Source organism: Myxine glutinosa, chromosome 13 (genome assembly GCF_964187855.1).
Source record: "Myxine glutinosa chromosome 13, kmMyxGlut1.1, whole genome shotgun sequence".
NCBI classification, from domain to species: Eukaryota; Metazoa; Chordata; class Myxini; order Myxiniformes; family Myxinidae; genus Myxine; species Myxine glutinosa.
In genome coordinates this window covers 8,665,242-8,681,034 of record NC_136273.1, presented here as the reverse complement: position 1 = coordinate 8,681,034, position 15,793 = coordinate 8,665,242, and the positions used below count along the sequence as shown (strand labels likewise).

At 47.0% G+C, this 15,793-nt stretch overlaps 1 protein-coding gene across 1 annotated transcript in view; it reads left to right on the top strand.

The window, feature by feature from the left end:
- The window catches only part of LOC137438560 (membrane-bound glycerophospholipid O-acyltransferase 1), a 101,798-nt gene that overhangs the window by 65,543 nt on the left and 20,462 nt on the right, over nt 1–15,793 (top strand). The window contains exon 8 of the mRNA XM_068133705.2: nt 251–443. Coding sequence (XP_067989806.2) covers nt 251–443 — 193 coding nt within the window. The remainder of the gene's footprint in view (nt 1–250; nt 444–15,793) is intronic.

Genomic DNA, 15,793 nt, shown 5'->3' with positions numbered 1-15,793 from the left:
TGAGCAGCGTCTTTGTTGCCCATCGTCATCCTTCCTCACTATGGTTTGATGTGTGAGCAGCGTCTTTGTTGCCCATCGTCATCCTTCCTCACTATGGTTTGATGTGTGAGCAGCGTCTTTGTTGCCCATCGGCATGAGGCCTTCCTTACTATGGTTTGATGTGTGAGCAGCGTCTTTGTTGCCCATCGGCATGAGGCCTTCCTTTTGCTGATTATAATTTTATTTCTGATTGTTCCCTGATCTTTGACAGCCGGTCGTGCGGAAGAAGCTCCTCGTCGTTGCTTCCTGCTCGGTACTCTTTGTCACGCTCTCCAAGTCCTTCCCAGCTGCCCGCAATGCTGACGCCGAGTTCATCGCGAGTGCGTCGCTGTCCAGCCGCCTGTGCTACCTCTTTGTGTCCATGCAGGCCGTACGGCCCAAGTACTACTTTGCATGGACTTTAGGTACGTCGCATTGAGGCCTTGGGAATATTTCTTGTGGATAAGTTGTAAAAACTCCAAGACATGTGCTCTTAAACTCTCACTTATCGTTTTACAATCGGACATTATTCATCCCATGAGGTCTTTCCTGATTGCATCATTTCATGTATATATGTAGTTTTTTTATTTTTGTATACAAGGTCAAGGCTCATGGAAGGGTTAGAACACGGGACAAAACAGAAGGAACAGTGTAAAGCAGTGAAACACACAAACTAGGTAGAGGGGCTCATGGAGGAAGAAAGGGTGAGGGGAAGAACAAGAGCAAGGTTAGGGGCAGCAGGTCACGGGCAAGGTGAACGAGCTTAAACACAGCGAGGAGGAAGAGTGGGGGCTGAAATAAAACAGTGGAAACAACAATCTTCTTCTTCTTTTTTGGCCCCCGTCGCACAGCGGAGCGAAAGGGGGACTATGGTTTTCCCCTCCGTCCGTGTGTCCGTCCGTGCGTGTTTGCGTGCGGGCGTGCGTAAGCGAAGGACCGCATTCGAATTTGGTGTGTGGGTGCAACTCACGTCAAAATCCAAGATGGCCGCCGCCATGTATGTCTGATGCCATGTATGTCTGAACCTTGTGAGATGAATATCTTGAAAAATAAGCGAAGTACCAACTTCTAATCTGGTGTGTGGGTGTATCTCGGCATAAGGAAGAACGCTATTGAAAATTGGGTTGCCACGTCAAAATCCAAGATGGCCGTCGCCATGTATGTCTGAACCTTGTGAGTGAAATATCATATCATAGCATGTTTTCTGCGTCTTCCACTTTGTCAACTCACATCACTTCACCGAAGGGGGACCGAGGCGTAACGCTTGTTCTTTTTTGTTTACAAAGGTAGGGGAGAGTGCAGCCAGGTGGATAGGATTATTGGGAGGTGGGGAGATTGGAGGGGGAAGGGGTTGTTTAACGGGGTAGAAAAGATTATTGTTTTGAAGTGGAGATGACCTGAGATGGGGTGAACAATTGTCTTGAAGGCCTGGAGGAAAGAATGAGATTGAAAAGAATGTACAAGGTTGTTCCACAAGCAGGAAAAAGAGGAACAAATGAGTGGAGGTGAGCAGCGGTTCTGCATTCAGGTAGTTTCACTAGGAGGGGATTGCTGGTGGACCGTGTCCTGCAGATACCTGGGGAGAGGAGACAAAGTACGGAGAGGGCAGATGGTGCAAGACCAGAAAGGAGGTGGAATTAGACAAAGAGACGACTGACCTGCCTGCGATGGTGAAGTGATAGGCCTATGGACTCGGCTCCATCGTGGGAGTATCCAATGATGTTGAAGACCTTGATTTCCTTGGCGTCAATCTGAGCAAGATGTCTCAGCGCCGGCGAGTCAGGCGGTCATGTTCACTTAGGTTTACGTTCACTGAGGCAGATTCTAACGAAAACAAGAAAGAGCAATCAGAGATTGCAAACCCGATCAGAGATCGCCAGGATGTATTTGTGTTTAAAAAAAAAGGCTTTTGGGTTAAAACAAATATGGCGGCCGAACTACGTGACAGATGACGTCATCTTTTTTTTTTCTCCACTTATTTATTCCTAGATTATGCTGAAGAAATTTCATCTTGATCGGATGACGTTTTGTACTTGTCGAATTATGATGTCATAATGGAGGCACCTATGACATCATCATTAACATATTTCATTCCCCATTGAGAGTTCTTTACAATGAGCCTGTCCCAATTTTTTCTATTCAGCACTTTCGGAGATATAGAGGTGCAAATTTTTTCGTTTTTTTTTCAAGATGGCGGCCGAACCACGTGACCTATGACGTCATTAAAAAAAATTATACAGGTGGAGTTGCACCTATGGTGAAAATTTCCTGTCAATCGGAGCAACGATTGCAGAGAAAATCATATTTATTCTGTGCGGACAAACAGACAAACAGACGGACTCAAATGCGATACTCAGGCGAGGGCAATAAGGCAATTCTCTGTATGTGTGTGTACATCTGATAATATAATCGCAAACAGGTGGGCAATCTCCCCCAAATTTTGCATTCACGCTCGAGGTATTCAGGGTCGTCAGGTCATGGCCAGTGAATAAACACTTCGACCCTTCCCCGCGAGATTGTTGAGACGACTTGCAATTTTTGCCTGTACAGGTGGAAAAGTGCAAGTGCTTTAACCACGGATCCCTGCCGTAGAGAGGGTGCGCTGAGGGTGGGAAAACGATGCCAATTCCAGATAAAATAATCCTCTTGCCTCCTGGAAGGAAGCGGGTATTACCTGGAGAACAAAAAAACAAGAAGGTGCATGGAAGGAGATGGGAGAAAACACAGCACAATAATCTGGAAAATAAGAGGGTGGGCTTGGAGAAGGTTCATGATCGTAGAAAATAGGGTTAATACACCTGGTCGCTCACCTGGTAGAATAAAGCAGTATACTACATGGCTAAAGGTATTTAAACAGTATCACGGTATTTTAAACCAATTTCAATGGTTGCTAGGAGACGGGGCAGCATATACAATCATACTAACATCATCATAAGACTTTAAACAAACAAACAAAAACTATTTGGGGGAGGGGAGGAGGCAACTCTCCCCCTCCCCGTAGACCTCAGATCCCGATTATTTCTTTTAATGCCGCAAACAAACTTTGGTACATCACAGGTGATGAAGGTTATCACAGGTGATGAAGGTTGTGGTCAAGTTTTATCAAAATCGTGTGTGTAGTTTTATTTTTGGGAGTCAAGACTGGACCCACTTTAACCCCAGGTAGACCCACTTAGACCCTGATATTTTAATGCTGTGAACGGACTTTGAGTTGCAACTTACCAAATATCATTTTAGCCAAGTTTGGTCACAATCCCATCAGCGGTTTCGGAGAAGTTGCAAGTGTTGACTGACGGACTGGCGGACTGATGGACTGACGGACGGACTGATGGACAGACTGATGGACAGGGGGGCGGATGGACTGATGGATGGATTGACGGACTGGTGGACGGACTTATGGACAGGGGGGCGGATGGACTGATGGACTGACAGATGGAGTGATTCACCATTCCCCATGAGTGAGTCAGTGGAGTCATTCAGCATGTACATGTGTATCCGTATAGCGTCACCTGGTGGTAGTGCAATGTGCATCCGTATAGCGTCACCTGGTGGTAGTTGAATGTGCATCCGTATAGCGTCACCTGGTGGTAGTGGAACGTGCATCCCTATAGCGTCACCTGGTGGTAGTGGAGTCATTTAGCATGTACATTTGCATCAGAATAGCATCACCTGGTGGTAGTGGAGTCATTCTGCATGTACATGTGTGTCCATGTAGCGTCACCTGGTGGTAGTGGAGTCATTCTGCATGTACATGTGCATCCGTATAGCATCACCTGGTGGTTGTGGAGTCATTCTGCATGTACATGTGCATCCGTATAGCGTCACCTGGTGGTAGTGGAGTCATTCTGCATGTACATGTGCATCCGTATAGCGTCACCTGGTGGTAGTGGAGTCATTCTGCATGTACATGTGTATCCGTATAGCATCACCTGGTGGTTGTGGAGTCATTCTGCATGTACATGTGTATCCGTATAGCGTCACCTGGTGGTAGTGGAGTCATTCAGCATGTACAAGTGCATCAGTATAGCATCACCTGGTGGTAGTGGCGTCATTCTGCATGTACATGTGCATCCGTATAGCATCACCTGGTGGTCGTGGAACGTGCATCCGTATAGCGTCACCTGGTGGTAGTGGAGTCATTTAGCATGTACATGTGCATCCGTATAGCATCACCTGGTGGTCGTGGAACGTGCATCCGTATAGCGTCACCTGGTGGTAGTGGAGTCATTCTGCATGTACATGTGCATCCGTATAGCATCACCTGGTGGTAGTGGAGTCATTCAGCATGTACATGTGCATCAGTATAGCATCACCTGGTGGTGGTGGAGTCATTCTGCATGTACATGTGCATCCGTATAGCGTCACTTGGTGGTCGTGGAACGTGCATCCGTATAGCGTCACCTGGTGGTAGTGGAGTCATTTAGCATGTACATGTGCATCCTTATAGTGTCACCTGGTGGTAGTGGAGTCATTCTGCATGTACATGTGTGTCCGTATAGCGTCACCTCGTGGTAGTGGAGTCATTCAGCATGTACATGTGCATCCGTATAGCATCACCTGATGGTAGTGGCGTCATTCAGCATGTACATGTGTATCCGTATAGCATCACCTGGTGGTAGTGGCGTCATTCAGCATGTACATGTGCATCCGTATAGCATCACCTGATGGTAGTGGCGTCATTCAGCATGTACATGTGCATCTGTTCTGTATAACGTCACCTGGTGGTAGTGGCGTCATTCTGCATGTACATGTGCATCAGTATAGCGTCACCTGGTGGTAGTGGAACGTGCATCCGTATAGCATCACCTGGTGGTAGTAGGGTCATTTAGCATGTACATGTGCATCCGTATAGCATCACCTGGTGGTAGTAGGGTCATTTAGCATGTACATGTGCATCCTTATAGTGTCACCTGGTGGTAGTGGAGTCATTCTGCATGTACATGTGTGTCCGTATAGCGTCACCTCATGGTAGTGGAGTCATTCAGCATGTACATGTGCATCCGTATAGCATCACCTGATGGTAGTGGCGTCATTCAGCATGTACATGTGTATCCGTATAGCATCACCTGGTGGTAGTGGCGTCATTCAGCATGTACATGTGCATCCGTATAGCATCACCTGATGGTAGTGGCGTCATTCAGCATGTACATGTGCATCTGTTCTGTATAACGTCACCTGGTGGTAGTGGCGTCATTCTGCATGTACATGTGCATCAGTATAGCGTCACCTGGTGGTAGTGGAACGTGCATCCGTATAGCATCACCTGGTGGTAGTAGGGTCATTTAGCATGTACATGTGCATCCGTATAGCATCACCTGGTGGTAGTAGGGTCATTTAGCATGTACATGTGCATCCGTATAGCGTCACCTGTTGGTAGTGGAGTCATTTAGCATGTACATGTGCATCAGTATAGCGTCACCTGGTGGTAGTGGAGTCATTCTGCATGTACATGTGTGTCCATATAGCATCACCTGGTGGTAGTGGTGTCATTCAGCATGTACATGTGCATCTGTATGGCGTCACCTGGTGGTAGTGGTGTAATTCTGCATGTACATGTGTATCCGTATAGCATCACCTGGTGGTAGTGGCGTCATTCTGCATGTACATGTGCATCCGTATAGCGTCACCTGGTGGTAGTGGCGTCATTCTGCATGTACATGTGTATCCGTATAGCGTCACCAGGTGGTAGTGGCGTCATTCTACATGTACATGTGTATCCGTATAGCGTCACCTGGTGGTAGTGGCGTCATTCTGCATGTACATGTGCATCCGTATAGCGTCACCTGGTGGTAGTGGCGTCATTCTGCATGTACATGTGTATCCGTATAGCGTCACCTGGTGGTAGTGGAGTCATTCTGCATGTACATGTGTATCCGTATAGCATCACCTGGTGGTAGTGGAGTCATTCTGCATGTACATGTGTATCCGTATAGCATCACCTGGTGGTAGTGGAGTCATTCTGCATGTACATGTGTATCCGTATAGCATCACCTGGTGGTAGTGGAGTCATTCTGCATGTACATGTGTATCCGTATAGCGTCACCTGGTGGTAGTGGTCATTCTGCATGTACATGTGCATCCGTATAGCGTCACCTGGTGGTAGTGGAGTCATTCAGCATGTACATGTGTATCCGTATTGCATCACCTGGTGGTAATGGCGTCATTCAGCATGTACATGTGTATCCGTTTAGCATCACCAGGTGGTAGTGGCGTCATTCTGCATGTACATGTGTATCCGTACAGCATCACCTGGTGGTAGTGGCGTCATCTGCATGTACATGTGCATGTGTATCCGTATAGCATCACCTGGTGGTAGTGGCGGCATTCTGCATGTACATGTGTATCCGTAAAGCATCACCTGGTGGTAGTGGCGTCATTCTGCATGTACATGTTTATCCGTATGGCATCACCTGGTGGTAGTGGAGTCATTCTGCATGTACATGTGTGTCCGTATAGCATCACCAGGTGGTAGTGGCGTCATTCTGCATGTACATGTGTATCCGTATAGCATCACCTGGTGGTAGTGGAGTCATTCAGCATGTACATGTGTATCGGTATAGCATCACCTGGTGGTAGTGGCGTCATTCTGCATGTACATGTGTATCCGTATAGCATCACCTGGTGGTATTGGAGTCATTCAGCATGTGCATGTGTATCCGTATAGCATCACCTGGTGGTAGTGGCGTCATTCTGAATGTACATGTGTATCCGTATAGCATCACCTGGTGGTAGTGGAGTCATTCAGCATGTACATGTGTATCCGTATAGCATCACCTGGTGGTAGTGGAGTCATTCAGCATGTGCATGTGTATCCGTATAGCATCACCTGGTGGTAGTGGCGTCATTCTGAATGTACATGTGTATCCGTATAGCATCACCTGGTGGTAGTGGAGTCATTCAGCATGTACATGTGTATCCGTATAGCATCACCTGGTGGTAGTGGCGTCATTCTACATGTACATGTGTATCTGCATAGCATCACCTGGTGGTAGTGGAGTCATTCAGCATGTACATGTGTATCCGTATAGCATCACCTGGTGGTAGTGGCGTCATTCTACATGTACATGTGTATCTGCATAGCATCACCTGGTGGTAGTGGCGTCATTCTGCATGTACATGTGGATCCGTATAGCGTCACCTGGTGGTCGTGGAGTCATTCTGCATGTACATGTGTATCCGTATAGCATCACCAGGTGGTAGTGGAGTCATTCTGCATGTACATGTGTATCCGTATAGCATCACCTGGTGGTAGTGGAGTCATTCTGTTTGACTCAGCGTGTGCACTCGAACATTCTGGACACAAAATAAATCGTCACCCTGGTGATTTCTTGTCGGGGTGTCGCCATTACTCTCTACTAGGGCATGCCCGTACTATATATATATCTAAAATTATATCCCCCCCCTCTATTTACATGAAATGTTTTGGTCCATTCGCAACGCCAAAGCGAACGGCGAACGGCTTGCGAGTACAGTGACAATCCCCCCCCTCTATTTACATGAATGGTTTGGTCCATTCGCAACGACCACAGAACCCCCCCCCTCTATTTACATGCAATGGTTTGGTCCATTCGCAACGCCAAAGCGAACGGCGAACGGCTAAATCGCCATAGCTCGGTAAGTACTTGTCCGATTAATTTCAAACCTTGAAAAGGCACATCCTCGGGTCCCCAGCAATATACCTGGCAAGTTTCAAGTATATCGGACCGGTAGTTGTCGAGAAATCGTTGTCGCATACATACACACACACATACACACAGAGATTAATGGAATTATAGATAGATGTAAACGTGTTTCGATATTTCGCCACTCTCGGTGGGAGACAGCATTGCAAGTCAAACAAAATTTCCAAATTTCCATCTCAAAAACCACAAAAACCACTCGCATTAATTTGCATAAATAATTGCAATTCCAAGCCAAACATTTTGTGATTTACAGTTATTCCAAGATGACGACACCCTGTGATTCCCAAAATTCTGCATATGGTTTCTTCGTATCTGGACTAATGAAGTGGTGGAAGGCAGGAGTTGTGCTTATTTTATCCCATGATGACATTGTTGTTTGGCCTGAAGACTTTTTTTTGCTCAATCTGTTTGACCGCTTTTTTTTTTGCTTTTTTTTGTATTCTGAATCGAGGCTCCTGAAAGAGCTAACATTTATCACACAAACAAATCAAACAGACAAACAAAATATATAAAAAGAGGGAGCGGTAGACAAGATGGGGAGAGAAGGGGAAGCACACAAACACATTTGAGAGCAGGGACTTCGGGAGATCTGTGGGAGGGAGAGGGCTTGGGGGGAGGAGGCATAGAAAAGGGGGGGGGGGGGGGGAGTATAAAACACATGGACACTGCTAGGACTTCAAGGAAGGAAAGTTGGTATTTCAAAAAAGTGAATCGGGGGTGAAATTAGCGGGGGTAGAAAAGATCAAGGTTTTGGATGGGAGAAGATAAGAGATGGTGGTGAACAGCTGTTTTCAAGACATGGAGGGAGGAGTGGGATTGAAGAGAGTGAGGGAGTTTGTTCCGGAGGTGGGGAAAAAGAGGAATGAAGGAGTGAAGGTGAGCAGGGAGTCTTGATTTTGGCATTTTAACCATAAGAGGCTTGCTGGCAGATCTTGTGCGACCTGTAATAATATTTGGGGGACAGAGCACAGAGAGAGCTGAGGGAGCAAGGCCGGAGAGGAGTCTGTAGAAGACAGAAAGACCACCAACCTGCCCGCGGTGAGTAAGTGAAAGGCCCTCGGAGTTAGCTTCAGCGCGGGAGATTCCAATGATTCTGAAAGCTTTGGTTTCAACAGCGTGAAGCCGAGCGAGGTGTGAGGCAGGAGCACCGGCCCAGAGGGGAGAACAGTATTCCATTGAGCTGCGGATGAAAGCCTTGTATGTGGTGAGGAGCTCGGGAGTGCAAAGGAAGGACTTTGCACGACGGAGGATGCCCAGTCGGTGACTGACTTTGGCGGCCAGCTTGGAAATGTGGTTTTCCCAGGAAAGATCATGGCAGATAGTGAGACCCAAAAGCTTGAGCGACAGAACTTCTTGGAGAGGATTATTCAGAAAGTGGATGGGAGGGTTTTCCAGTCGGTCTTTTTGGAGAGACATAGTAAGAGTGTGAGATTTGTCAGGATTGAAAGACATGTTCCACTTGTTTGACCAGTCTGTGATTTTGTCCAGGTCTGCAGAGAGTGAGGAGGCTGCAGACTGCCGATCTGAGGGATGAGGAATTGAGCGGCAGAGATTGGAGTCATCAGCAAAGAGGTAGAGAGGATTTTCAAGAGAGTCAGAGAGATCATTGATGAAGACCAGAAAAAGCACAGGACCCAGAACATGACCTTGAGGAACTCCAGCCAGAACAGGAAGGGGAGATGAGAGAAATCCATTCAGAGCCACACGTTGCCTATGACCAGAGAGGAAGTCCGCAAGCCATGAGTGGAGATTTCCATGGATACCATAGGAGGAGAGTTTGGTGAGCAGAGCTGGGTGCCAGACCGTATCGAAGGCACGTGATATGTCAAGGGAGACAGCTCTAATTTCCTGTTTGGCATTGAGGACCTCCATCCATTGTTGAGACAGCAGAAGCAGCATGCCCAGAGTAGAGTGACCTGGTCTGAAACGGATGGAATTTTTTTTTCGAATGAATAGATTTGGTGAGCAAGTCGAAAGCAACCTTTTAAAGAAGAAGAAGAAAAAGGTGTTATAATATATGACAGAATACAGCACTTCAGGGGAAAGTTTAAACATTTTAAAATTGAACAGTGAAAACTATCTGGGGAAATGGGGTGAAACACGTTGTCGAAGAATGAACGAACGAATAAGAACGACGAATAAACGAATGAGAACAACGAATAAGAACAAAGAAGGAAATGTTTTTTTTTTTGTTTTTTTTTAGTTATGTTTGTAAACAAGGAAGTATGGGGTGAAAAGACTGGGAAAAACTGATAACGAAAGTAAATGGACCACAATCGACCGCTGAGAGAAAACAAAGCCTCGAGGTGGGAAACAAGGTAATAGCCTGCAAAAAATGCGGCACGAAATAACCGACTTTTTTATACAGGTATGAAAGATTAACTCCGAGAATCTTCCTAGGGACACACTATACTATAGGTACACACACCAAAAGATAAATACAGTTTCGACAAAAATACAATTGTTTACAATTACCTAACTTCGAAAGCGTGAGAGCGTCTGCAACCATTGATTTTGCGACCATTGGAAAGGTTGCAAAATAAATTCCAGACTCGTAAATAGGATTTGTTGAAATGTTTCCCGCAGTACTCACTTTTGATATCCCCACCGCCCCAGGATCATCCAGTTCATCATTGACCGGCTTGCCTAGATTTACGGCCTAGTGTTTCACTGTCATGGCAGTTTCTCACGTATGTTATTGGATAGAAACTGTTGGATAAACCACTAGATATTCTCAAGGTGGTGGAGGCTGGGAATGATGCAGTTCTTATTATACTTCCCACAAAATTCTGCCAAAGGAAACTTCTCTGTCTTGTATTTTTCTTGTAAATGGGGGTGAGGGTAGGGGGATGTGTGGACCCACTGGGCTTTCTGTTTTACTTTGTTTTCCCCGAATTGCAATTCCCAATGTGACTCCATGGTCAAGTGAGCAAATTGCACTATCGCTGCAACCGACCGATAAATGTCGGCGCCTACAGCGAGATGCGCGGAGGCCTACGTGCTGTGACTGGTGATTGTAACCGGTGGGGATGTTTTTGCCTTTCAGTCAACAAGGTTGTGAGATTTTAAGAAATCTGTGTGGTTGTGTTTACCGTGGTGCAATGTGTTCCTTCTTGGCTGAATGTGCTTATTTGTACCACATGAAATATATAATTGTGTAGGTAACAGGTATGCATCGTTTGGCCTGCCACGCTCGAGGCATTTCCATACACCAAATACCCCATGTACCGCAGGTATAACAAATTACACAGGTAACCTGAAGCAAGGATTTATCTTGGTACCGGCACACTTTAATCTGTAGCATCATTTGGCTGGCATGAAGGCCTAGAGATATGCACACTGACTTCTAAGCTGTCCAGCCTGGGTTAGAATCTCAACCCAGCTATAAACTGCCATTCTGGTGTTTCACATGCGGGATGATTCAGCAATGTGTGTGCCGTCCCCTCGATGGATGTTAAACTGGGCGTCCCGCCTGCCAACATTGGTTGGTACATTTTGAAGATCCCATGGTGTCCTTCGAAGAGTAGGCGAGCTATTGCCGAGACCTTGAACAAATCATAAATTCCTTCAGCGCATCAGCTGCACAGCTTCGCCCTCAGCCAATGATGCTACCCCGCAGCCTTGTGCTGAATACAAACGAAGAAGTGTAGCATCATCAACCTAAATGCAGATGAGATAACAGTTTAACACCCCAGGATGATGTGCTTTGAGATGCAGCACCTTCTCAGACTGCTTAGGTCTGGCCCAGTTGACAATCAAATGAAATGGAAAAGCAAATACTACATTGGAGTCATCAGGAGGAACCCGAATAAGAAAAGAGCAAAGATGGAGTCATCAGAAGGAACCCGAATAAGCAAAGAGCAAAGATGGAGTCATCAGGTGGAACCCGAAAAGAGCAAAGATGGAGTCATCAGGTGGAACCCGAATAAGAAAAGAGCAAAGATGGAGTCATCAGGTGGAACCCGAATAAGAAAAGAGCAAAGATAGAGTCATCAGAAGGAACCCGAATAAGCAAAGAGCAAATATGGAGTCATAAGAAGGAACCCGAATAAGCAAAGAGCAAAGATGGAGTCATCAGAAGGAACCCGAATAAACAAAGAGCAAAGATGGAGTCATCAGAAGGAACCCGAATAAGCAAAGAGCAAAGATGGAGTCAGAAGGAGGAACCCGAATAAGCAAAGAGCAAATATGGAGTCATAAGAAGGAACCCGAATAAGCAAAGAGCAAAGATGGAGTCAGAAGGAGGAACCCGAATAAGCAAAGAGCAAAGATGGAGTCATCAGGTGGAACCCGAATAAGAAAAGAGCAAAGATGGAGTCATCAGGAGGAACCCGAATAAGCAGAGAGCAAAGATGGAGTCATCAGAAGGAACCCGAATAAGAAAAGAGCAAAGATGGAGTCATCAGGTGGAACCCGAATAAGAAAAGAGCAAAGAAGGAGTCATCAGGTGCAACCCAAATAAGAAAAGAGCAAAGATGGAGTCATCAGGAGGAACCCGAATAAGCAAACAGTAAAGATTGAGTCATCAGGAGGAACCGAATAAGCAAACAGTAAAGATGGAGTTATCAGGAGGAACCCAAATAAGCAAAGAGCAAAGATGGAGTCATCAGGAGGAACCCGAATAAGCAAAGAGCAAAGATGGAGTCATCAGGTGGAACCCGAATAAGAAAAGAGCAAAGATGGGGTCATCAGAAGGAACCCGAATAAGCAAAGAGCAAAGATGGAGTCATCAGAAGGAACCCGAATAAACAAAGAGCAAAGATGGAGTCATCAGAAGGAACCCGAATAAGCAAAGAGCAAATATGGAGTCATCAGAAGGAACCCGAATAAGCAAAGAGCAAAGATGGAGTCAGAAGGAGGAACCCGAATAAGCAAAGAGCAAAGATGGAGTCATCAGGTGGAACCCGAATAAGAAAAGAGCAAAGATGGAGTCATCAGAAGGAACCCGAATAAGCAAAGAGCAAAGATGGAGTCATCAGAAGGAACCCGAATAAACAAAGAGCAAAGATGGAGTCATCAGGTGGAACCCGAATAAGAAAAGAGCAAAGATGGAGTCATCAGGAGGGAACCCGAATAAGCAAACAGTAAAGATGGAGTCATCACCGCAGGCAGGATGGTGGTCTTTCCGTCTTCTACCGACTCCTCTCTGGCCTTGCCCCCCCAGCTCTCTCTGGGCTCTGTCCCGCAAATATTCCTACAGGTCGCACAAGATCTGCCTGCAACCCTCTTATGGTTAAACTGCCAAAATCAAGACTCTCTGCTCACCTTCACTCCTTCATTCCTCTTTTCTCCCACCTCTGGAACAAACTCCCTCACTCTCTTCAATCCCACTCCACCCTCCAGGTCTTTAAAACAGCTGTTCACCACCATCTCTCATCTTCCCCCATCCAAAACCTTGATCTTTTCTACCCCTGCTAATTTCACCCCAATCCCACTTTTTTGAAATACCAACTTCTGTCCTGGAAGTCCTTGGTGTCCTTGTGTTTTATACTTCTCCCACCCCCCCCCCCCCCCCACCCTCCTTCCCACGCCTCCTCCCCCCAAGCCCTCTCCCTCCCACACATCTCCCTGCTCTCAAATGTTGTGTGCTCTCAAGTGTTTGTGTGCTTCCCCTTCTCTCCCCATCTTGTCTTCCACTCCCTCTTTTTATATATTTTGTTTGTCTGTTTGATTTGTTTGTGAAGTAAATGTCAGCTCTTTCACGAGCCTCGATTCAGTATACAACAAAAAAAAAAAATCAGGAGGAACCCGAATAAGCAAACAGTAAAGATGGAGTCATCAGAAGGAACCCGAATAAGCAAAGAGCAAAGATGGAGTGATCAGGTGGAACCCGAATAAGAAAAGAGCAAAGATGGAGTCATCAGGAGGAACCCGAATAAGCAAACAGTAAAGATGGAGTCATCAGGAGGAACCCGAATAAGCAAACAGGAAAGATGGAGTCATCAGAAGGAACCCGAATAAGCAAAGAGCAAAGATGGAGTCCTCAGGAGGAATCCGAATAAGCAAAGAGCAAACATGGAGTCATCAGGAGACACCCAAATAAGCAAAGAGCAAAGATGGAGTTATCAGGAGGAACCCGAATAAGCAAAGAGCAAAGATGGCGTCATCAGAAGGAACCCGAATAAGAAAAGAGCAAAGATGTAGTCATCAGGTGGAACCCGAATAAGAAAAGTGCAAAGATGGGGTCATCAGGTGGAACCCGAATAAGAAAAGAGCAAAGATGGAGTCATCAGAAGGAACTCGAATAAGCAAACAGTAAAGATGGAGTCATCAGGTGGAACCCGAATAAGCAAACAGTAAAGATGGCAAACCTAGAATATAGGCGGGTACGTACCATTCAATTCTACATGGCATTGTATAATTATGTCGCAGGAGTGGCCTCGAGTCCTGGACGTCCGAGGTCTTATAGACACCGCCCAGCGGTTTAAGGGAGCACCAAACCTGGGTTCAACTTTGGTACAATTTCACCACATTCCCCCCACCGTTAGAACTATACTGCCGCTCAGCAGGAAGCGAGTGCGTGTTAGCATTAATGGATTGAGGAAGTCATCATTTTATTATTGGGGTGTTAAAGACATATTTCCCTATAAAGTCAGTCGGTCCTTCCATAGCGGTCAGGGTGGCGAAATTACCCTGCCAACACAGGGTCGGAAACTACCGGGTACGACATCCCCAAGCCCGGAGTCCCCCTGCTTCGGAGTAGCCGCTGGAGGCAGGTGTCGGAGGGGCACCTCAGTGCCTTCACTGCTTCAGGCAGGGGTGTATCAGGCAAAGGGAGGGACGGTCACGTGGGTCACAATAGTCTAGTCTTACAGCGGGGTCGTCGGCACAGTAGCTAGATAGGATACGTTGTACCTTGGCGAAGAGCGAATGTCCATTCGTCGCAATGCAACACATGTGTAAATCAGTAAGCCTCTTTACAGTAAGCTGTAACCGTAAGTAAGGTTACATGACAGGAGGCCATTACAGTAAGTCCATTGCAGTCTGTACCTGCCTGGGCTCCCAAGGGTACATGATCGATCCATGTTAGGTCCATGTCATGGAATTACAGTAAGCAAGTACAGTAAAGAATTACAGTAAGCTGTAACAGTAAGTAAGATGACATGACAGGAGGCCATTACAGTAAGTCCATTGCAGTCTGTACCTGCCTAGGCTCCCAAGGGTACATGATCGATCCATGTTAGGTCCATGTCATGGAATTGCCGAGGGAGAGAATCGATGAGAGCCATAACGAGAGTTACTCGACACCGGCAGCGGCCCTGTTGAATCACGAGACTCGAGCGTCCTCTGACGGCAGCTCATATGCATTACAAACTCTTGTTTCGGCACGTGAATCTACCGTTGGCAGCGATCCTTCGCACAAGACACGAGCGGCCTCTGAAGGCTGCCTGGACGACCGGCATGGCTGATTACGACGACGCACAAAACGACCGGATCGCGCCTCCCCAGCGGAGCGTGCAGAACCTCTGCGATGCGTACGGCAATCCCGTCCTGCAGTACAGCGCTCGGAGGATCGGAGAAGATCGGCTTTACCGGCTGCCGAGAGAACGTCCCGGATGGACGACAAAAACGACCGAAACGCGCCTCTCCAGTGAAGCGCGCAGAACCTCCGGGATGCATATGGCAATCCTGTCCTGCTGTACAGCGCTCGGAGGATCGGAGAAGATCGGCTATACCGGCTACCGAGAGGATGCCCCGGATGGAAGGATTGTCCCATTCAAAGCGAATTGAATTGTCCCATTCACAAACCGAGAGAGAGTCCCGGCTGGACAAACCTTGTTTGTCTCAGCGTTGTCCCGGATGGATTGTCTAGATGTCGAGATGATTGTCATGCTAGATGTCCCGGATGGATTGGCCATCCACGGATGTCCGACCGATCCATCCATTCAACGCCTTCATTGCATGGCACGGATCCAGCCGGACCGCGGATGGATCGACCATCCACGGACGCAAAGACTCAGAGACCCAAAGACAGCCATCGCCCCGGATGGACTGTCCATCCATGCTAGATGTCCCGGATGGATTGTCCATCCACGGATGTCCGACCGATCCATCCATTCAACGCCTTCATTGAATGGCTCGGATCGACCATC